The sequence below is a fragment of the Protomyctophum parallelum genome, assembly GCF_964188405.1.
Source record: "Protomyctophum parallelum genome assembly, chromosome: 10".
Classification (NCBI taxonomy): domain Eukaryota; kingdom Metazoa; phylum Chordata; class Actinopteri; order Myctophiformes; family Myctophidae; genus Protomyctophum; species Protomyctophum parallelum.
This window is the reverse complement of record NC_139704.1, coordinates 15,657,225-15,681,681: the sequence shown is the minus strand read 5'-3', so window position 1 is coordinate 15,681,681 and position 24,457 is coordinate 15,657,225. Positions and strand designations below refer to the sequence as shown.

General features: G+C 43.1%; 1 protein-coding gene across 1 annotated transcript in view; it reads left to right on the top strand.

Moving 5' to 3' along the window:
- Positions 1-180: 180 nt before the first annotated feature.
- The window catches only part of cep152 (centrosomal protein 152), a 36,673-nt gene continuing 12,396 nt past the window's right edge, over positions 181-24,457 (top strand). The window contains exons 1-18 of the mRNA XM_083774903.1: positions 181-315; positions 2,672-2,764; positions 6,588-6,682; positions 7,610-7,661; positions 8,960-9,160; positions 10,240-10,387; positions 11,340-11,480; positions 12,832-12,971; positions 13,185-13,385; positions 14,800-14,947; positions 15,889-15,980; positions 16,286-16,452; positions 17,727-17,886; positions 19,570-19,671; positions 19,798-19,928; positions 21,159-21,287; positions 23,025-23,109; positions 23,889-24,062. Coding sequence (XP_083631029.1) covers positions 2,678-2,764; positions 6,588-6,682; positions 7,610-7,661; positions 8,960-9,160; positions 10,240-10,387; positions 11,340-11,480; positions 12,832-12,971; positions 13,185-13,385; positions 14,800-14,947; positions 15,889-15,980; positions 16,286-16,452; positions 17,727-17,886; positions 19,570-19,671; positions 19,798-19,928; positions 21,159-21,287; positions 23,025-23,109; positions 23,889-24,062 — 2,253 coding nt within the window. The 5' untranslated portion in view covers positions 181-315; positions 2,672-2,677. The remainder of the gene's footprint in view (positions 316-2,671; positions 2,765-6,587; positions 6,683-7,609; positions 7,662-8,959; positions 9,161-10,239; positions 10,388-11,339; positions 11,481-12,831; positions 12,972-13,184; positions 13,386-14,799; positions 14,948-15,888; positions 15,981-16,285; positions 16,453-17,726; positions 17,887-19,569; positions 19,672-19,797; positions 19,929-21,158; positions 21,288-23,024; positions 23,110-23,888; positions 24,063-24,457) is intronic.

The following is a 24,457-nucleotide window of genomic DNA, read 5'->3' as shown; positions in this document are numbered from 1 at the left end:
CCCCGCTCGGGACATGGGTTCGAGCTACGTGATTGGACGGCCGTTCCTCCCGGGCGATGGGATCGGCCTTTGGCGCTGGTGGTGCGCGCGAGCTTTTCAATATGTCAATGTGTGTTTGTTTCTGTAAGCCAGCGTTAGCATGTAGCTAACACCAAGTTTAACAACAACAGCGTTTATTATTTACATTTAACGACATGTAAACAATTTAAGGCAGTTAACAGATGTATTATTTACATTTAACGGCTGTCCGACACGTTTCTTGGTTTATAAACATCTCAACGGATTTTGAAACAACTTTCTCCTCTTCAAAGGGAGGTGAGTTTGAAGTGTATGTGTTGGTCGGGTAGGAACATTATTATTATTCAGTACATTATCTGTTATTTCCACTGCTGACGTCACGTATCTCTTGTGTGGGACGAGTGGGACGGGACGTGGTTATCGATTTATTACTTAGGTTTAGATCTATAATAGATCAATAATAGTTAATAATAGTAAGTTGCGACAAAACTGGCCAAAGTAAGTAACCCCCCTGCACAAGAAAGGGTGCAAATTAGACCCCGGTACCGTGCTATTTCTATTCTTAGCTCCATCTCGAAAGTGAAAAATAGTCTACAGGTTGAAAAGTATCTTGCCACAAAAATAAATAAATATATGAATTCCATTCCGGCTTCAGAACATCCCACTCCACTGACACATGCCTCCTCTCTATTGAGTGACCACAAACAAGAGGTGGATGCTGGCAAATACAGTGGCATGGTCATGCTGGACCTCAAAAAGGCTTTTGACACCGTGATCCACTCCATACTGGTTAACAAGCTAAAAGCAAATTGGTTTTGATCAGTGAACTTGATGCAATCCTTTTTGATTGATTGATTGGAATATGTATTAACAGTTTGCAGAATTACAGTACATTTCAAGCACAAACTCAATACAAAGACTGTCAACTGTGAGTGGACGACCCAATTAAGCATTACACTTGGGTCCACCTTGTTCAATTCATCAAAACATTTAGAGACGTACAAATAGACACTTCTATATAGTTAAAGAACAGAACAGGAATTCATCATAAAGGAAGCAAAAAGGGAAAAGAAACATATGTCAGTGAGGGGAAAAGGTGGGGTGGGATTCAGATTTTACGGGGGCCAGTTTCGAATTGCAGCCGTCCGTAGGTGCCCTTTGAGAGCGGTTTTGAAGGAGTCAAGGGATTCACATGTCTTAATGACTGTTGGTAGGGCGTTCCACATTTTGGTGGCATAGGAGCGAAAATAATTTAGTCCCTTTGTGCCGAATCTGGGTTGTACATGGTTTGTTGCACTCCCTATGGTGTTGTGGGTGTGGACTTCGTTTACATTGAGGAAGTATTTAGACAGGTACATGGGTATCAAATCTTGTGGACCAGACCCATTGCAAATAAGGGACTAAATTAATTTCGCTCCTATGCCACCGAAATGTGGAATGCCCTACCAACAGTCATTAAGACATGCAAATCCCTTGACTCCTTCAAAACCACTCTCAAAGGGCACCTACACAATTCGAAACTGCCCCCCGTAAAATCTGAATCCCCCACCCACCCCTTTTCCCCTCACTGTTTGTTTTTTCCCAGTTTACGTCCTTTTATGATGATTTTCCTGTTTTGGATTATATATAAGTGTATATTTGTACGTCTCTAAATGTCCTGATGAATTGAAAAGGGTGGGCCCTATTGTAAACAAGTTTAATGCTTTATATATGGTGTCGTCCACAGTTAACAGTTTTTGTATTGAGTTGTGCTTGAAATGTACTGTAATTCTCCAATACTATTAATAAGTACTTCAATCAATCAATCAATCAATATAGGACTTTTCTGTTTGGGTGTATGGGCTGTCAATGGAGGGTATTGCAACTCTAGATTCATCCCATTATTCAAAAAAATAAAATAAAAAAGAAGAAAGTTGGTCTTGCAGATTCCGGTTAGAAAAGGATGACCAGATCCAAACTGTTCATTTGAGGGACTGAAGTATAGCTTGTTTTAATTGTGTGGGACAAGTGGGACAGGATGGGGTCTGAAACGTATTATTTAACTTGATGTCATATTCGACCATAGGCCTAATATTGCCTATAATTTGGTTGTTTAACCCTGGCGTCTCAGATTTTCTTGAAATGATACTACTTGACAGTAGCTCATAACATATATGGCTTTTTATGAAACAAACACTTTGCAGATAGAGGATAATTCATGCTTTCCGTAAAGCTGCAATGTTGGTGGTGAGTTTAAGGTGAGGACAGGCGTCCGCCGTCCGCCTGTCCAAATCCATTTTCTGTCTGGCCAAAATCCATACACTGAGGACAAAAACAAGACCTGAAAACTATTAGTGGACAGCGGATTGGCTGTTGCGCGTATAGAGCGACCCTCAATTCGAATGCAAATGCATGCCTTTCAGCCTTTGCATCCTACTGTCTGGCAGGTATATCTCTTTGAAAACCTTTAGTGCTACTGATTGTGCACGGAGGGGCGACAATTAACACATCTTGCCTGCCCAAAATGTAATTCCTGGAAACGCCACTGGTTTAACGTTGTTTAATACAATCAGATTATAGTTTGGATGTGTGGGCTGTCAATGGCTGGTGTTGTTTGCAACCCATAACATAACCCATTATTATTTATATTAATATGAATATTTTAATGTTTCAGTGAATCATGTCGATGGATTTTGATGCTGCCGCACTTCAGACACAACATGAAGAGGAAGATGACGATGAAGCAGACTACGAGAGACAACAAGAGGTTAGACACACACACACACACACACGAACGCACATGCACACAGCACTAATTCAGGGGGCCCGGGATTCCTCCCGCGCGAAACCGGCCTAGGATCGCTGAATATTTGATATCAATAATACAGCTTATATGACGGAACGTGGATGGATGGATTCTATATGGCGGAACGTTCCTTCATGAGCAGTTTTTGTGTCAACAATAAAGACATGAGGTTGCTCTCTTCATTATTGTTCTTCCATTCGGAGGACTCCCTTCATTGCTGGATGCATCGGTGCTAGAGCCTGGGCCAGTTTGTCAAACATTTTACAGGCTTTGGGTCGGGTCGGGGTGTACATTTATAGGCTACATTTAGCCTAGGAGCCAGGAGCAACAACTGAAGCAGTGTTGCCAAATTGTGTGAGAGAAATAAGCAAAATAAACCGGCTATTAAAAAAAATTGACTTGGGGGGGGGGGGGGGGGGGGGTTTATAGATGTAGGGTCTTGGACAAATTCATGTGGGGGTCCTTCTTGACATGGAAATGTGTAAGAATCACTGGTTTAAACAACATTAGGATTAAGCAAGCCCATATAGCTAGGGAGATTAGCAAAAAAAATTGGACACGGCTGACAAAAGCGCCAAATGTTTTCCACATGCACTCCATCACCATACGTTTCATTTTGGAAGGGGGGCCAAGTCCAATTATTTAGCTTAATGCCAGTTATCGCCAGTAATATGTGACCATACCATTCTGACAACCTACTGTAAAGCAAGATTTCATTATGCTTTAAGTAGCATGTGACTAGGGGGTTTCCGTGATTCTGAATGCATTGCTGGCATAATTTGCACGAAAAACAATCCTTGGGCTAAAAACAGCCATAGCCCGGCCCCTCATCACAAATGTGACATTTGGGTTCTGGGTGCCTGACGGCTGACGCAGTGCCCTGCCAGCCCCATCCTTCTCTCTCTGACTTTGTCTGTGACCCGTGGTAGGTCCCCATAGAGGTCAACATAGAGCAACATTAGTAACTTTGTTCTGGGGGATCTTGAGGCACAGTTTTCTCAGCAACCTGTCTCACTGTCATTGGTTCAAGGTTCAGGTTGGGAAAGCTGTCCTGTAACGGGTGTGTCACGCTGAAACTGGCCCTGCTCTGTGTGAGTCACGCTGAAACTGGTCCTGCTCTGTTTTCAGTTTTTTTCACACAATCTGTCATTGTGGATATGATTCTGCTACAGTTCAGTCAGTGGATAGGAGCTGCCTGGCAAAGACATGCCAGCCTGGAAACAAGCATGTGTTATAGCTACGTAGTATTAGCATACATAAAGGCAGCCAAGTGGAAACATGTTTGGTCAGTTTTTCTGCTCCAGTTAACAGCCTTATTTCACCTTCTGTGTTCTGTCTGAACAATGGAATGCAATGGTAGGAGTGAAACAGAAAATAGCAGCAGTTTTACATAGTTCTCACACAACAAGGTTGTAGTTTGGCTGTGTGTGTGGACTGTGTACATCATGGAGACATTAAAGGATGTCAGGAATATTCAGCGCTCCTTGTGTGAAGTAAGTCAGCTTGTTGTTCAATATGTTATGATGCAGAGTAGGTTGGGATGTTAATCGATTAAAGATTAAACTTAATAAATCGTCTGTCTCGCTGCTACGCTGCCTGCCTGCTAACACACTGACTTCACACTGTCACTGACCACACTCAAGGTTCAAGGTTCTTTTTTATTTGTCTCCCGAGGAAGAAATATGTCTTAGACAAAGGGCATGCAAGCGTAGCCCTTATGTCCATGTCGCCGCAGTACAAAAAATGGGTTGCAAAATCGTGGGATAAAATGTTTTTGAAAGAATATATATATATACTAAACCATTACGTTGCAACTAGAGGTGGGACTCGATTAAAAAAATTAATCTAATTAATCGGAGGCTTTGCGATTAATTAATCTAGATTAATCGCATTTTAATCGCATATCATTATTTGACCCGAGAACAGTGAGAAAGCAATTTTTTCAAATGGATTTTGGTATACTAGTGAATCAATGAATAGTGAATACATAAGTTTAAGCAATAAAACATTGTTTTTGTAGTAATAGGGGTAATAATTCTTTATTGAATAATTGCACACAACTGTGCTGTAATCCACGCTACCATCGGATAGCCTTTTAAATCCTATTTCCAATCCACGGGGACAAGCAAAGTGATCTCAGCGGCTTCCCCCAGTCTGGTGAACTGTCTGCGGTTTCTGGTGGTGTTATTGTCTGAAGAGGACACGGAAACTTGGTGCGCAGGTCCGTCTGAAAACTGTCCAGTGACAACGTTCCGCAGTGAAAAAAATAGTGCGATTAAATGCGTTTTTTTCTGTAGTTAATTAATCGCAATTAGTCCTGGCCCTAACACAATATGGGAAGAAGGAAATTGCGGGAGTTGACAGACTCCACTTGGGTTATTAATTATTATTATGTGTTGTTGCGCGCGCACGCTCACACACACACACACACACACGCACACGCACACACACACACACACACACACACACACACACACACAGAGTCACTGGTTACTTTGAATCCGTGGTGGGACTGGGAAATAAATAATGCACGGAAGAACTTGGCTTCGATGAGAGGTGTGTGTGTGTGTGTGTGTGTGGCTGGCTGGCTGGCTGGCCGGCCATCGTAGACACACGCACACCCTGGGTAAATAGAATGTGTACTGCGCGCGCGCACACACACACTCACTCACTCACTCACCAGGAGGACGACTTTTGTAAATTACATCTTTTGATATTACTTCTCCATATTTTGTCCAAAAATCCTGCAAATCGTTGCACAGTATCTCTATAGTCATGTGCTCAACACAGATCTGTCCGATATTTCATATTCCATCCCAATTGGCTAACATTGGCTTTCAAAGTTTACAGGATTGGCCCGTTTTGAACAAAAAGCCTCAAATCATGAACGCAGCATGCAATTTACGTGAAATCTTTCACAGGCGTTCCTACTAGGCTGAGGAATATATCCCACCCTTTTCACATTGGCCTGTTATAGCGCCACCAACAGGTCAATTTTTGCAAAACACATTTTTGGAACAAAATGCCTCAAATCATCCAAGGCATAAGAATAAATGACACCCCTTTTCACCTGACCTGCCCTGGTGGAGACCTGTGCCCCGAGGGGCACCAAAGGATATTTACCCACTATTAAGCAGGAGGCACCACCTCTGCTATACTAGCTCTGGTTGTGTACCTAGTTATTTTCTTTTCATGGACCATGGTTAATCTGGCCTGGATTCTACTGGGAACTCTCTGAACTGGTTCCTATATATGTTTATTGAACAGTTCTATTCTGAACTTGTTCCTACCTATATGTTTACTGAACAGTTCTATTCTGAACTTGTTCCTACCTATATGTTTACTGAACAGTTCTATTCTGAACTGGTTCCTACCTATATGTTTACTGAACAGTTCTATTCTGAACTGGTTCCTACCTATATGTTTACTGAACAGTTCTATTCCTACCTACTGTATATGGGTTAGGGACAGGGTTATATGTTATATGCAGTTACGTCACCAAGTATGGTGGTCCCTCATTGGCTGAGAGAGGACACCAACACATACATACATTCATACATACATGCATACATACATACATACATACATACATATCCAGTCGATCGCAGTACTTGCACGCTCTGCTTGCGCAAGTAATATTACACTGTATGTACAGCATTGGGGGTGAAAAAAGAACCTGTTTAAGGGAAAAGCGATGCTAGAAGGATTCTCCTTTGGTTATTATTGTATAATACGTTTGGTTGCTGTTGGTGACTCATGGCCATGTGTTTATTATGTGTGACAGTTACACAAGCTGCTCACGGACCTTCCTGATGACATGCTGGAGGACAGCCGGGAATGTTCCTCCCCCGAACCCGAAGATTACTCCTCCCACCAAAGGTAATTAGATTACTCCTCCCACAGCAGGTAATCAGATTACTCCTCCCACAGCAGGTAATCAGATTACTCCTCCCACATCAGGTAATTAGATTACTCCTCCCACAGCAGGTAATCAGATTACCCCTCCCACCACAGGTAATCAGATTACCTCCTTAGATGTTAGCTATTGGATTACTCCTTTTCTTTGTATATTTCAGTTATTTGTCATACTGTATCTGCCCTGTGCATTTTTCGATTGTCAGGCAAACATAAATGTATTCTTCGTTCATATGTTTCAATGTTTAATCCAAAAATAGTTAATAAAAGTGTAATCGTGGTGGTCCCCTTCGGGATCCGATGGTAATTCCGACGGATCATTAGTGTGGGAACAACAGTCGGACTAATGACTGTAAATGTAAAGCTAATGTTCAATGACAATTTGAGACGTGACAGGTAGCACGGACATCTTCGCTCCGCAAACCTCTGCACAGTGCAATATTAATTGATATTAAAATGATTCGCATACAGCAATATTTTCTCATTTCCAGCTGTAGGAAGTTTCAAATAATATATATGACCGTGAATTAATCCGTCTCTGTGACTTTTCTGTGAAGCGCATGCTGGTTTCATAGGCTAATATGGCCAAAACATTCTTTCATCTCAGGCATAATGCCATTTAACAAGTATATAGTTTTATGAAAACGTTTCACCTGGGAGCATTTTGACTAAATCAGTGTATTTGTATTTAATTTACAGAAGAAATATGAAGCCAAACAAATGATGTACCGGTACTTTCATCTGAGTGGTGCTGGGGCTGTATTTATTTACTTTGGGACTGTTCAAATTGTATTTTGGGACGGTTCCGGGACGTTGGTGAGAAAGCTTTGCCTGGAGCCCTGCACAGACCTCAGTGTGTGTTGTTCTAATAGTGTTTCTCTGATCTCACAGACCTCAGCCTGCATGGACTCAACAGATGCAGTGGTCTGCTCATCATGAAGAGGTAATATAAAACTGTCTCTCTGAGATATTGTCAGGGAGGAGGTGGCTCTGTATCGTTTAAGACAGTCAGTCACTCATATTTGTCTGTTTCCTAGTGAAAATGTAACTTATTCAGCAGCAGTAACATTAGCGTTTTCTCTCAGTCAGTTGATTCTTCATATCCATACAGTAGCGTAACTAGCCGACGCAGGCTGATCAGCAAGTGCCCCCGACAGCACCGACAGCACCCACCCCTGGCTTATAAACAGCGCAGCGGGGCACTGTACAGCAGTTCTGACGGTAGCTATCGCGATTGTAATCAGAGCAACAGCTGCAGCCTGTAAAAAGAAGCCCAAACTGCGTGTTGGTTTATAAACAGGGGCACTGACACTGTACAGTTGTAGTTGTGATTTGTGCACGTACCTGGCTGTCGGGACTCGAGACTTGGAAAGCCCACTGCACAATCTCTGACTTCCATTACGTTATTAGCCTACAGCCTGGGACCAAGGCTACACTAGAGGAGAGCTGTTGGGAGGGAGGCGGCACAGGTGGGCGGCCGTGTGCCCCCCTTGCCTCTGGGCCCCCACGCAGTCGCGTTGTCTGCATCGCACAAGTAACGCCCCTGTATCCATATGAGTCAATGTTGAGATTGTTTGTTTATTTTTGCAACACAGTTCTTTTTTGATGCAATATAAGAAAAGTATGGGAATTCTTAGGTAATTCGTAATGTACGTACGATGAGTAAATTATGTCAGACTACGGTGCTCTAACTGTACATACAATTTACGCTCTTACAATAATAAGAAGAAAAGAAAACAGCAGAACATATTTGTATAGTGCATGGTGGTGGAGATTGAATACAACTCTCAGTAGTACTCTGTTTATCTTTAGCCTATAATAGACATATTTATGTTATCAACTATTTTGAAATATTGTTCAGGGTCTCCCATCTCTCCAGCTTTAACGAACCGTAAATATATCATCACGTCGGGATGCCGATTTCAGCCAATCAAGAAAGATAACTCGTGCATGGATTTCAAAGAGATTAAACGACTGTTAAATGGGTCCTGGATTGGATGAAATTGGTGTCCTACCTGAAAATGTATTTATTTTGTTTACTGGAGAGACGGGGAGACTCCTGTTAACAATATACTGTATCCACATTTTCACCGATTTTGCCCCCCCCCCCCAAAGAAGAATACCTAAATTTGCCATGTATTGCTGTACTAAAAAATATACCCACGTTTAGTGATGGCGTGACAAAATGTAGTGTTCTAGGGTTAATTTTGAATCCATCTCTGCGTGTGTCTTTTTTTGTAGTTTTCGGTTCAGACCACCAGCAGTGTCCCAGGGGGTCCCCATGGGGCCCAGCCCTGGGTGCATCAGTCTGGAGATGACCAGTACAACCAGGGAGGGTATTCTTACATCAGCGTGGGCACAGAGGATGCCAACGACCCGAGCACAGAGCTGGGATACCCACCTGGCACCGAGGCAGACGTACAACACAGAAACCATGGCAATGTGAGTATTGAGGGTATGTGCATGCATAAAGTGACCGGAAGTCGCAATCCGCCATGTTCGTGCCACCCGAGGGCTCCTTCGCTGCTGCTAGAAGTGCTAATAGAGGGTATGCGCATGCTTAAAGTGAATGGCACATCGAGTGGCAAATCGAGTGGCAAAGCAACAGGCGGATGACACCACAGTGGTGGGACTCATTACAGAAGGGGATGAGACTGCGTACAGGGAAGAGGTGAAAGTGCTGTCAGAATGGTGTGAGAAAAACAACCTCATTCTCAACACCTCCAAGACCAAGGAGCTGATAGTGGACTTCAGGAGGAAGAATATTCAGCCTATCCAGCCTATCCACATCAATGGAGAGGAGGTGGAAAGGGTCTCAGACTTCAAGTTCCTGGGCATGGACATCTCGGACAACAGGACCTGGAAAATGAACACCAATGCGCTACAGAAGAAAGGTCAACAGCGACTGTACTTTCTCAGAGTGCTGAGGAAAATGGACCTAATGGAGAGTGTGCTCCTGTCCTTCTACCGATGTGCCATTGAGTCGGTACTGATCTACGGCATCTCCCTGTGGTTTTGCAGCTGCATGGCGGCAGAAAGAAAGTCCCTTCAGGGGGTCATAAACACTGCCCAGAGGATCATGGCATGTCCCCTTCCATCTCTGGAGGACCTCTACAAAAGACATTGTAGCAGGAGAGCCAACAGCATCCTCAAGGACCCACCCAGGCCATCACCTGCTGCAGCTCATGCCCTCAGGGAGGCGCTATAGGGTCATCAAGACAAGGACTAACAGACTGAAGGACAGTTTCTACCCCAGAGCAGTCATAGCTCTAAACACTGACACTTGAACTCTGACACTCAAAACTTTATGAACTAAAAGGACTTACTGTGCAATATGCGTTAAATGTTAGGGTATTATGTATTTTGGTTAACAAGCTAAAAGCAAATTGGTTTTGATCAGTGAGCTTGATGCAATCCTTTTTGATTGATTGATTGGAATATGTATTAACAGTTTGCAGAATTACAGTACATTTCAAGCACAAACTCAATACAAATGTTCTGTCTACTTGTGTTTTCCTCAGAATGCAGAGGGTCCTGAGGCAGACCAGAAGACCTCAGACCTCTACCACATCAACTACAAGCCTCAGAACACCCTTCCTCATCCTCCTCTTCCTCCAGAGGGCTCAGAGATGGACCACCTGCAGAGACAGTTTCTACATTCAACACAGAGTCAGTGTTTATCACAACCCATTCAACAAATGTTGAATGTACCCATTCAACAAAGATTTGAGTTAAAACAGTTTGTTTAAAAAAATATCACACCTGTGTAAAGTGAGCGGTGGAACTAGGGTTAAATAAAGACCTCAGGTTTTAGAATGAAATAAAGACCTCAGGGTTTTAGGGTCTCATGAAGACCTCAGGTTTTAGAATGAAATAAAGACCTCAGGTTTTAGAATGAAATAAAGACCTCAGGTTTTAGAATGAAATAAAGACCTCAGGTTTTAGAATGAAATAAAGACCTCAGGTTTTCGAATGAAATAAAGACCTCAGGTTTTAGAATGAAATAAAGACCTCAGGTTTTCGAATGAAATAAAGACCTCAGGTTTTAGAATGAAATAAAGACCTCAGGTTTTAGAATGAAATAAAGACCTCAGGTTTTAGAATGAAATAAAGACCTCAGGTTTTAGAAAGAAATAAAGACCTCAGGGTTTAGTGTCTTATAAAGACCTCAGGGTTTAGAATGAAATAAAGACCTCAGGTTTTAGAATGAAATAAAGACCTCAGGGTTTAGTGTCTTATAAAGACCTCAGGGTTTAGAATGAAATAAAGACCTCAGGTTTTAGAATGAAATAAAGACCTCAGGGTTTAGTGTCTTATAAAGACCTCAGGCTTTAGAATGAAATAAAGACCTCAGGTTTTAGGGTCTTATAAAGACCTCAGGCTTTAGAATGAAATAAAGACCACAGGTTTTAGGGTCTTATACAGACCTCAGGGTTTTAGGGTCTCATAAAGACCTCAGCAGGTTTTAGGGTGTCTTGTCGCATTTCCATACATGCAAATGAAGTCTGACTGGTTACACACAATCAATATTTATATAGCTCATTGTGTATATTGCGTATAGATTTTTTTTGGGCTTGACCCGGTCTTATAGCTGCTTTATTGTTGTGTTTTTTTTCTCCAGACGGTGCCGACAGCCAGCAGGTGCTCCAGCTCCAGGTCTTACACAAAGCCCAGCAGAGACAGACGGAAGACCTGGAGAAGAGGCTGGAGGATTCACAGAGGAACGCGAGGAGTCTCCAACACCAGCTAGCCATCGTCAGAGGTTAGTTCAGTAGAGCTGTAATGGTCCAATTGTTACCACTTGGAGCTGTAATGGTCCAATTTTTACCACTTGGAGCTGTAATGGGAGCCGTGGGTTGCTTATTACAGCCGTAGGTTGCTTATTACAGCTGTAGGTTGTTTATTACAGCTGTAGGTTGCTTATTACAGCCGTAGGTTGCTTATTACAGCCGTAGGTTGCTTATTACAGCTGTAGGTTGCTTATTACAGCCGTAGGTTGCTTATTACAGCCGTAGGTTGCTTATTACAGCCGTAGGTTGCTTATTACAGCCGTAGGTTGCTTATTACAGCCGTAGGTTGCTTATTACAGCCGTAGGTTGCTTATTACAGCCGTAGGTTGCTTATTACAGCCGTAGGTTGCTTATTACAGCTGTAGGTTGCTTATTACAGCCGTAGGTTGCTTATTACAGCCGTAGGTTGCTTATTACAGCTGTAGGTTGCTTATTACAGCCGTAGGTTGCTTATTACAGCTGTAGGTTGTTTATTGCAGCCATAGGTTGCTTATTACAGCTGTAGGTTGTTTATTGCAGCCGTAGGTTGCTTATTACAGCTGTAGGTTGCTTATTACAGCTGTAGGTTGCTTATTACAGCCATAGGTTGCTTATTACAGCCGTAGGTTGCTTATTACAGCTGTAGGTTGCTTATTACAGCCATAGGTTGCTTATTACAGCTGTAGGTTGTTTATTGCAGCCGTAGGTTGCTTATTACAGCCGTAGGTTGCTTATTACAGCCCTGGGTTGCTTATTGCCGTCGTGAGTTGCTTATTGCAGCCGTAGGTTGCTTATTACAGCCGTGGGTTTCTGAATGATGCCCAAAGCCATGCAAATGGTGTTTTCTCTACATGAGTTTTAACTTTGACTTCAGTTCGATAAGCTGTAGTTGCAAGATTCATTCATTTTGCTATGATTCCCTTCTTTCATGTGACATACATTTCTCACATGGCATAAGTGTTGTATAAAATATAAAATCGGATCGGGAAATATCGGTATCGGCATGTCTCAAATTCAAATGATCGGAATCGGATCGGGAGCAAAACAACGTGATTGGGACATCCCTAGGTCCAATATTAACCACTGACTGAATAGTCAAAGGTTTTCTGTGTAAAGCAAACGGTTTTAATTCTGTCAGAGACAGAGAGTAGGATCCAACATTAATTTAATCCAACTTCAGCATAATCTGTGTGACACATTCTCAAAGAATACATTGTCGATCTATTCTGTTCTGTTGTGTTTTCTACAAATACACTTGACCTCAGATGAGAAGGAGGGTCTGGCGGTGAGCCTGAAGGAATCCATCAGAATAATGTTGTGTTGTGTTCTTGTTCTTGTTCTCAGATGAGAAAGAGGGTGTGGCAGTGAGCCTGAAGGAATCCAGCAGAATGGTTGAAGAGTCCAAAGACAGAGAAGTTCAACTGAAGAACACCGTCCACAGTCTGGAGCAGAAGGTCCAGAGTCTGACTGACAGAGAGACTCAGGTTAGTTAAGGCCTATTCGTACTCCAGGGCGTGGTTATAAGCACAACCTGGCTGGGATTTTGAATGTCGCTGTAATGTGTACTGTTTCCTGATGATGTGTTGTTTCTCTATAGTGAGATGTACAGAGAGCCCTTGGGGTGACCATGCACCATGAGCAAACCCAAATTGAATCAAAGTAAAATGTTCCGTGTGTGTGCATGCGTGCGTGCGTAGAACCTCCGTCAGCTCCAGGCAGCCGAGGCCTCCATGGACAGCATGAAGCTACAGATCTCAGATCTGTGTCGTTCGGAAACGTTGTCTCGAACCCGCCAGCAACACGAGCACCACCTGGAGGCCATGAAGGAGCAGCATGAGGCCAAGGTGTTGGCATTGAGCCAGAGCCTCGATGCCACCTCTGATGCTCTGAAGGAACAGGTAATTATCATGATGCCAAGGTGTTGATGCCACCTGTCTGTAGAAACAGGTAATTATCATGATGGCAAGGTGTTGATGCCACCTGTCTGTAGGAACAGGTAATTATCATGATGCCAAGGTGTTGATGCCACCTGTCTGTAGGAACAGGTAATTATCATGATGCCAAGGTGTTGATGCCACCTGTCTGTAGAAACAGGTAATTATCATGATGGCAAGGTGTTGATGCCACCTGTCTGTAGGAACAGGTAATTATCATGATGCCAAGGTGTTGATGCCACCTGTCTGTAGAAACAGGTAATTATCATGATGCCAAGGTGTTAATGCCACCTGTCTGTAGAAACAGGTAATTATCAAGATGCCAAGGTGTTAATGCCACCTGTCTGTAGAAACAGGTAATTATCAAGATGCCAAGGTGTTGATGCCACCTGTCTGTAGAAACGGGTAATTATCATGATGCCAAGGTGTTAATGCCACCTGTCTGTAGAAACAGGTAATTATCAAGATGCCAAGGTGTTGATGCCACCTGTCTGTAGAAACGGGTAATTATCATGAATTCATGATGCCAAGGTGTTGGCACTCAGCCAGAGGCTCGATGCCACCTTTCAGGCTCTGAAGGAGAGCAGGCAATTAATCACAATACAGTATATGCCAATGTCGAGATATCTCGTCTATAGCGCTTAAACCCACCTGTGCCAAGACGAGAAATCTCGTCTTTTGTTGAAAAGGTATCAAAAAGTACTCTTTTCAAAAAGTAAAGGTATCAGAACCGAGATACAGTTGATAAACGTAATGCCAGTACATTTTTTGTCAAACAACTGCTTAAATAAGGCTTTAAATAAAAATGTAGTCCAGTGAAGTCAACCCCCCGTTCGCATGCGCAGTACTTCTTCTGTAAGATTGCATTGGGAAAACATGGTACTGGCTGACAAACAACCACTTTGTAAGCGGTTGTTTTACCCCAGACTTAACATTTTACGTGCCGGCCTTAAGTTTATATCAACTGTATCTCGGTTCTGATAGCTTTACTTTTTTGAAAAAGAGTACTGTTAGATACTGTTTCACCACTGTTTGTGGACGGGTTCGACCCAGCTAGAGCTCATTTGGATCTGTGCAGGGATATCCTGACACGGAATCTCATCTCGGAGCTAAAGCGTAGCTATAGAGGTTCCAAACGGAGCTATTCAAATGTATGAACACCAATGATGTACAGTGTGGGTAATGCGATTTAATAGATATTATCGATGTATGTATTTTGAGGCGTAATCAGTCTGGTCTCAGAGGCACTTGCCCGTGCTGACATATGATGTTTGCACCCGACAGAGACCCTAACCCTACTCTGTTTTAGGCATTTAATTTGAGTCAGAAAGAAACATGATCGTCCTATATATTCAAATTGTCTTAACCTGTATTTCAGACGGAGGTCACCCAGAGGTCACGGCAACAGGTCGTTCAGTTGGAGCGTCAGAGAGAAGAGGAGCAGCTGGAAAGGTCAAAGGTCATCAACACCCTCAACCAACGGCTGGAGGAGAGCCAGAAGCAGTGTGCCACACTGCTGACGTCAGGTGACTTTAACCAATGACATTACAGAGAGCCAGATGCAGTGTGCCACACTGCTGACGTCAGGTGACTTTAATTAACCAATGGCATTACAGAGAGCCAGAGGCAGTGTGCCACCCTGCTGACGTCAGGTGACTTTAATTAACCAATGACATTACAGAGAGCCAAGATTCCATGTGCGTCCAAGGCACGTAATGGTGCGTCACGGAAGGGGACGTTCTGTAGGCCACTCGGAGGCAATGTGAACATTTGTTTTCTTGTGCCAATAAAGCACATTTGGTTTGAATTGATTGAAGTTCTGTAAAAAAACATGCTGTGATTGGTCAGTAGTCACTTGAGTGGCAGCGACGCAGCGTGCCTTTAGTACTTCCGCTTGACTTTCTCCTAACGCTGGAGACACATTGCTCCAATGAACTGCAGCGGCCAATGAGGCATCTATTTTCTTTTTAGCTGCTGTGTAAGCATAGCTGGTTTATGTTCTCTCTGCTTGGCTTTCATGCCCACTCGACCTATCTTTCTCATTGGCTGCTGTATTGACTACCTATCGTCGTGATTGGCTGCCTTGTCTCTAGGCAACCAGACACTTTTTGCCTCTAGCCTCTAGCCGACCTCGCCAATGGGATAGCATTGCAGCCAGCAACAACCCACTTGTGTGTGCGTGCTTGCGTGCGTGCGTGCGTGCGTGTGTACGTTACCAGCTGGTAAAATATGACATTTTGGGCTTCTTTTATATCTGATTTCTCTCTGAACTACTTTTGTTAAGTTTGAGGTTCTCAACTATGAACTAGTTGTGGTTTGTTTGATGTTCTGTTCAGGTTCAGTTCAGAAGATGAACCATATGTATTGATGTTGTGTTTGATGTTCTGTTCAGTTCAGAAGATGAACCAGATGTATTGATGTTGTTCTGTTAATTCAACATCACTGATGTTGTGTTTGATCTGTTTAGGTTCTGTCCAGGAGATGAATCAAATGCAGGCCAAACTACAACAAGCACAGAAAGCCAAGACCCTGAGCGAGAACATGTCCCACTCATTACAGGTGCACTTTTAATTATTGCCATAGAGTAATGCTTCTGTCATACAGTCTGGAGCAACGGAATCATGAGTAAGCAATAATGCGGAAGTGGAGACTCCTCCCCACTCCCCCACACCAATATTACACGTGTTTCTGCATGTGGTTATAAAGTATTTAATGGTTCTCCAGGAGGATGTGACTGAGTACCACTCAGTGTTGTTTTTGTCGACTAAAACTAAGACGAAAAATGTCCGTCAACTAAAATATTTTTTTTGCTGCCAAAAACAACACTTGAACCACCTGAACAAATGTAAATGGTCTTCCTCCAGGAGGACGTGGCTGAGCTGAAGGAGCAGATCACGCTGTATGAATCGGCGGTGAAGATGGGCGTGGTGTCGTTGGAGCGGAACGGGGCCGACTGGGAAAAGCAGCTGTCAGAGTCCTACATGGATCTTGGCATCAAGAAGAGCAACTGGAAGAACGGCACCATCCACAGGTTAGTTGTAGAACAGCACCCTCCACAGGTTAGTTGTACAACAGCACCCTCCACAGGTTAGTTGTAGAACAGCACCCTCCACAGGTCAGTTGTAGAACAGCACCATCCACAGGTTAGTTGTAGAACACCACCATCTACAGGTTAGTTGTAGGTAGACCTTTTAATTTAATTACATTGTCTTGTATTGTTGTCTCCACCAGCCAAAGGCATGGGGGAGAGTATGTTTTGCACTCCGTCCGTCCGTGTGTCCGTGTGTCCGTCCGTCCGTCCGTGAGCAGCTAATCTCGGCCACCGTTAACCCGGTCGATGCCAAATTTTGCACACACACTCCCTGGATGCCAACCATGAACCTCTGCCCCAAACTTTCCAGAACGGCCTGTTATAGCGCCACCAGGAGGCCGCTTTGTGCAAAACAAGTTTTTGCAGAGTACACCTACAGATTGTGTCCAAACATCACGCAAATTGGTACACAGTCTCTCTAGAGGCATTCAACCAAACCGGTCTTTCAGATTTCTCAGACTCCATCCTGATTGGTTAAGATTGGCTTCCAAAATTCACAGGAGTGCTCAGTTTCAAACAAAATGCTGCAAATCATGAACACATCGCGTGATTTCCGTGAAATTGTGCACCCACATTCCCACTAGGCCGAGGACGAAATGCCACATGAACAATTTCAACTCAGCCTCAAGGTGGCGCTATAACTGGCCGAAAAGTGTTTTTACCTCTAACTGCACGGATCTGTGGATAACTTTGTATGCCAACTCCCTAGAGGCCAAGGAAAAACCTTTGCCTGGAATTTTTCACATCTGCTCTTTATAGCGCCACCAGGAGGCCGACATATGTAAAACACATTTTCTATTATTACTCCTTCAGATTTTATCCAAATCGGTACACATGATCGGTACACATGATCTCCATAGTCATGTGATCAAGACAGGTTTGTTTGATTTCTCATATTCCATCCTGATTGGCCACGATTGACTCCTACAGTTTTCAGGAGTAGCAAATGGCCACAACTCCTCAACGCAGCGTCCGATTGCGATGAAACTGTGCACGCATATTCCCACTAGGCTGAGGAAGAATCCTGGTGGAGACCTGTGCCGATTGGCACTTTATCTAGTTGATTTTGCTTTGGCAATGTAAACGAATGTAAATGTAAATTAATGTTTGCTCAACACAATAAAGCCCTTTGGGGTGTGCGTGTGTGTGTGTGTGTGTGTGCGCGTGTGTTTGTGTGTGCATGTGTGCGTGTGTGTGGCGTGCGCTCAAATCAGTGATCTTTCAGAAGACGGTGTGAAGGAGCTTCGAGGAGAGCTCCAGCGCTGCCTGGTGTGTCTGAAGGGAAAGAGACAGAAGGTCTCGCGTCTCCAGGACCAACTGAACCAGTCTGAGGCCAGAGTCAGCCAGATGCAGCACACTCTGGATGACGCAACGGTGAGAAACCCAACCCATTTAGACTTGAGACCAGAAACACGGGTGCGACTGTAAAGACGGAACCGGAAGTGGGTGAGGAGGCCTCACTTGTGCTTTATCGCTTGCTCATGGACACTGTGGATGATAACAACAACCTTGAAGAAGGTAGTGGACACACATCCGTAGCCCAGGACCAATGCAAACAGAAATATCAAACATTAGAATAGATAGTCTGTCACTGTGTGTATGCGTGTGCATGCGACGCGTGAAATCCTGAAATGTCATGATTTGCTCGTCAACGTTTCGATTTTATTGGATCTTCATCAGTACATGATATGTAGGCATGTAACAATATATCATATATCGATATAAACTGGTGGCAATTTCGCGATCCAAACGGCAGAGGGCACAATCGTGTTAAACTCCCTTTCTTGTTCAGCGGCCTACATCAGTGGTTTTCAACCCTTTTCATGTCAAGGCCCATTATTTATTCTGCAATTGAGCCATGGACCACCATTTGATGGCATTTTGCCTCTCAGACCAAAAACGAAAGAATATGTGCACATCTCCATGCTGTATTGATATTGGTACCATTAGGAGAGATAACAGGCAAACGTTGATCAAAATAACAATTCTTCTACATTCTCTAATTAGCCCTTCAATAAATCCCACCCCAAAAAGCGATTGTCCAATGCCAATCCAAATAGTTTAGCAACGGTTGCTATGCAGGTCAAGCTTTCTTCTCTGCTAACGTGCCTATTGGACAAGGATGGGTTGGGGAGGGACTTGGGAAGGGCTAATTGTGTAGACTTCTTGTAAATGAACTAGATGTTTAATTTAACTCTTGCAAGCATACAATTAAACCAAATTGTAAAGATATGTAAGGGTCCAGTTGGTTATCAATTCTCCATAATTTACCTAGGGACCACCTGGAACCCCCTCAAGGACCACTGGTGGTCCCCGGACCACTGGTTGAGAACCACATGTTGATGCGTAGTGGCGGGGCTAGTCTCACGTAGCCAGACAACTATTCCACAATCTGCGAATGCTATATAATATAGAGTCTGGAACTACACCTCCCGAAATCTGAGTAAGGAAGCTGCCATTTCCGTTAACGAAAATATATTTTAAAATGTCTTTACATTTTATTTTTGTATTTCCTTTTCTGCTAAGCAGCAAGCTACGGAATAAACGGAAGTGGGGAGGAGGCTACACTTCCGCTTTATATTTTACTCATGATAGAGCTTCCGTTGCTCCAGACTGTATTTCGGAAGCATTTGAAAATTGCGAGAGGCAACAGTCTGGCAACGTGAGACTATGGCGGGGCAGGCAGAACATGGGGTGGCGAATGTGGGGTGTTGATGTCGACTGCAGTGCACCGACAGACACACAAACAGTATTGTATTGCGATGAAGATTTGTAAGAGAAATAATAATATAAATTCGGTAATTTGTGTGGAAAAAAATGTTGTGTTGAAAGAAATCGTGAAAAATCGTATTGTGAACCTAATATTGTGATTCGAATCATATCGTGAGTTGTGTGAATCTTTACGTGGCTAATGATATGTCCTATCTCCTCTGAGCTGTACCACTGTAACGTGTGTGTGTGTGTGTGTGTGTGTGTGTGTGTGTGTGTGTGTGTGTGTGTGTATGTGCGCGTGTGCGTGTGCGTGTGCGTGTGCGTGTGCGTGCGTGTTCTCTCCAGATGAAGGAAAGCAGTCAGCATCATCTAGATGTTTCTGGAGCGTCACAGAAAGACCTGTTGAGACTCCAGCAGGACAAGCAGAACTTACAGGAACAACTAGAGGTTTGTAGCACTTCTATCTATTTAACATGGTCTGATCTTCATGAATGTATGGAGATGTTAATGTGGACTGTTTCTTCAAATATGTATGGAGATGTTAATATGGTCTGTATCTTCACCGCTCCTCAGAACCTAGAGAAACAGAACGAGGAGCTGAGGCAGAGCGAGGAGAACCTGAAGGCTGTGAACGCTAAGCTGTGCTCCAAGATGAGGCAGATGATCCAGGAGCTGGACCAGGAGAAACAGGAGGATGCTGAGAGGTAGGAGAATGTGTGGAGAGCATTGAGGTGACCTAGAGGTGGTAAGACCATAGAGCAGGGTACCCCAATAGGCGGCCCGCGGGCCATTTGCGGCCCACAGAGCGCCCCCTTGTGGCCCATGAAAAAAAAAAAAAAAAAAAAATCATTTTATTTTTTTATTTTTTTTAAGGGTCCCAGATATAAATGGCATTAAATGGGGGTCAGTAGCCTATGCATGTCAAACTGGGCATCCTTTTCAAATGGGGTCTTGCCCTGAAAATGAATTTTAAGGGCAAGACCTCGACCTCGCACGTGCAGACTCGGCCCCCAGCCTGGTACGCTAGTCAAAATATGGCCCTTGAGGAAAATTAATTGGGTAACCCTGCCATAGAGTAATAAAAGGATAGAGACAGAGCCGTAGTAAGACATGGAGAACAACGTTCCTATCCTGCCACAACGTTATGCTGCGTTCACATGGGCAGATGCAAAAGATACAAAGATGCAAAGCTACACAGTAGTACACAGAGTCACACAGACTCGTATTTCTAGTCGTTAGATCCCTTTAGCAGCAGGTGTCCGTTTATCATTAGCACAACCACAAACGTCCAACTAATATAAAATTAATTACTCACCTAATGCTGCAGGTTCCATGTTTAATTCCATTGTGTGTAACCTACATTGTTTAAGTGACAGATGCATGGTTTTCATATTGTAAATATGGTCACTAATTGGCAACTAGCACTTTGACAGCTCACCATCCATAACTTTCCCTTTAAGTTTAAAAAACTGTCATCATGCTGTTTACAACTGAAACGTGTGCTCTGACTTCCTCATCAAAATAAGAGCTGCTTGTAATGATTAGTCTACTTACAGGACATTAACATCTCATTTGAGTGCCTGTCAGGATTCTCTACATAACTGTCTCAGCTGTTGGTGCGCAAATGTGCCTTGCATGCCTTTGATCTACCGTGCGGAAAACATTTTGACGACGCATGTACCAGTTATGTGCAGGGCTGTCTATAATCATGTGGTTCCATGATGTAAGGTCTATAATGTGTGGTTCTATGATGTAAGGTCTATAATGTGTGGTTCTATGATGTAAGGTCTATAATGTGTGGTGCTAGGATGTGTTTGTTTCCAGCTACGAGCGCACCCAGCAGCGGTACAGTAATGTAACGTGTGGTTCTTGTTTCCAGCTACGAGCGCACCCAGCAGCGGTACAGTAATGTAACGTGTGGTTCTTGTTTCCAGGTACGAGCGCACCCAGCAGCAGTACAGGAACGACGTGGTCCACCGGGTCAGAACCCAGCTGACCTCGGAACACAAAGGTCACCTGGACCAGCTGACCGCTGCGCACCAACGGGACGTCCTGAAGCTACAGTAAGACCCTCACAATGTGTCCTTCTACAGCTAAAGGGCCACTTCACCCCTTTTGCAACCAGATCTTATTTTAATGATGTTTGGAGACAATGGACATGGACTCCATGATGTCATGGACACTGGGCTCACTTCCTTCCTGGACTACAATTCCCATAATGCTTTGGTGCACTGCTCCTCCTTGTGGATAGGGGGAGGGCTGTCTTACTGATACAGCATGAAGTCCTTGGAAAAATAAAGAGGAAGGTGCATGGAGGTGTGGCCCAGTCTCCTGCGGGAGGTTTGCACATGCTCAGTGTAAACAGGAACAGCGATGATGGAGTGTTCCAGCAGAGGTGCTAGAGGTGCTGACCCTGAACTGAAATTATAAAAAGGATATAAAAAAAAGAGAATAGTACAATGTTGATTTTGTTTTTATTTTAAAAAGTATATCAATTTCATAACTGTGGAAAAAATGTTGTGTATAATAGACTGAAAGACAAAGGACAAGTACATTTACTAAATGTTAATGTTTTTGTATATTTTCCTTGTTCTTTTGATGCCTGCTTTGATTGTAGTACATGTGTTATTTTTGTGAAATGACAAAGGAACATGGATACTTTTCATTCAAGAGCTGTGGATGATATAACACATTTGAAACAGGAAGGGTGACTGCAGTGCTGTTTAATTCTCAACTGTTCTGGATCTCATTATTTACATCACGGTTTGAGCTTTCTATCTAGCACCTCTGCTGGAACACTCCATCATCGCAGTTCCTGTTTACACTGAGCATGTGCAAACCTCCAGCAGGAGACCGGGCCACACCTCCGTGCACCTTCCTCTTTATTTTTCCTAGATGTAGTCCAGGAAGTAAGTGAGCCCAGTGTCCATGACATCATGGAGTCCATGGACGCTTTGAAATACTAAAATATCTAAAAACACATATTACCCACATAAAAACCCCAGGAAAGTGTTTCTTGTCTCCCAAACATTAAAATAACATCTGTTTGCAAAAGGGGTGAAGTGGCCCTTTAAATTAATACACACTAATACATATGTCTGTCAGTGTATAAATATTACTGCTGGGCCGTTATCAGCGTCAACGTGCTGCGTTAACGCGAGACTCTTATATTGCAATAAAAAATATATCGCCGTTAATCTATTCTCAAAGTTGGGTCTGGGAGCTGGGTCTCACTCTGCACAGAGCCTCTGGGTCTGCAGTGTGAAAGATCACAACCACGGAACCACAACACCGCTTTGACCAGGGTTCGCAAAAATTCAGAAAATAAATCTAGAATAAGCAATTATAGTGCTGACTGTCAAACATCATTGTCCAATGTTGTTTTAGAGCAGTGGTTCTCAAACATTTTCATGTCAAGGACCACCAATATTTTAAGAAACTTACAGATAAACAAGTCAAAAGTAGCTTATAATGACTAGATGTGGCAACACTGAACAGTTCTACAAACTCACAATATGAAATATAAAAGGTATTAATAGGCTAGTTGTATTGTTAATATCCATAATTAGGGATCCTGGTCTAAACCCGTTCTCAAGGACTTACTTCTGGTCATTATTTAGGTAGCGCACACCTATTTTAAATGCCTTCAGCAGAGTTCAAATGAGCTATTTTAATCTAGATTAATCTAGATTAACTCCATGATTGCAGTGAGATTAATCTAGATTAAAGAATATATATCTATGCCCACCACTAATAAATATTGTTAGGACAGTGCATTAACAGCTTGTTTTCTCCTATAGGACAGAGCTATCAGAGGCCACCGACAGGCTGACAGCCACCCAGGAGGATTATGTGTCGGTCTGTATGGAGAAAGACCAACTGGAGGCAAGAAAAGTACTTCTCTAATTCACACGCATTTACACAAGAAAAGCACTTCTCTAATACAAACATTTAAAGAACACTGATAATAACACGCATGGTCATTTAATCTCTGGTACTACATTTCATGTTCATTTTATCCATGGCATGAACAAAAGACCAGGATAGAGAGCTTCCATTACATGATCAGTCAGAGTCCTAGGCCAAACGTGATTTTTGGTAGTCGACTCGAATTCCATAATTAGCGTTGAATAGTCGATTCGGTGGTAAAATATATATATATATATTTTTTTTTTCTTCTGAAACAACCAGCGAGTAAAGGATTAACTATAGGCGGGGCAGCTGCCGTTCTGATAGGCCAGAATTCACAGCAGCTGTTACAAGTCCACAATGCCTCACGGATGGGCGCGTTGTGAGCTTGTAGATCTGATATTTTTGATGTGCAACACCGTCTACGGCGCAGCATAGCATGTTGCGTTGTTGCATGTCTGAGAGCATAGAGCCACACATAGGAGGAGAGCAGTTGAAAATAAATGTATCTGTGATTGTGATTGAGCTGTTTGTTTTTAATAATGCTGCACGCTTGCTCCTTGTATAAGCATACAGAAAGATTAATAAGAAGCATGACATCACGGCAAGAGCTACTGTAGTGTCACCAAACTGTGGATGTAATAATGGGCAGAAACAGTTGAGTGTCATCGGCATAGCAGTGATAATATGGATTATGAGCAGAGATGACTTAGTGATTTAGTGTGCAGGCATATTTATATTTATTTATGTTTCAGGTGAAGCTGAGGAATGAGATCATTGTTAGTTATTATATGTTTCAGGTGAAGCTGAGGGATGAGATCACCAGAGCTGTTCAGAAGCTCAGGTCAGAGCTGGAAGCAGAACATCAGACCAACATCCAGGCTCACCTCGCCTCAGCCAGGACCGCCTGGGAGGAGGAACGCATGAAGGTACCATGACTGTTTTTTACCTAGTAGGAACAACACGAAGGAACAGATGTGCCATTTGAGAACATGCGTCATGCCATTGGCAATACAGTGGATGCTATTCAGATTATTTTTTACAATGAAAAGAAGTGTCAAAAAGGGTCACTTGTTTTCATTAACAAAACGGGAAGAATTTGCAAGGCTAAAAAGTGAAAAGAACCTTGGGAAAACAAGTATTTCCAGAAACAATGCAGGACAAGTACAGGACAAGTGTTGGAATAGCACAATAGCACCATGTCTAAATGTTTCTACTAGTAGTAGGTCAGGTCATAACGTTCATATATCAGGACTTTTCAGACAACATTGGTAGCGGTAATTGTTAATTAATAATATTAATTCTGGTAATTGTGCTGCCGATA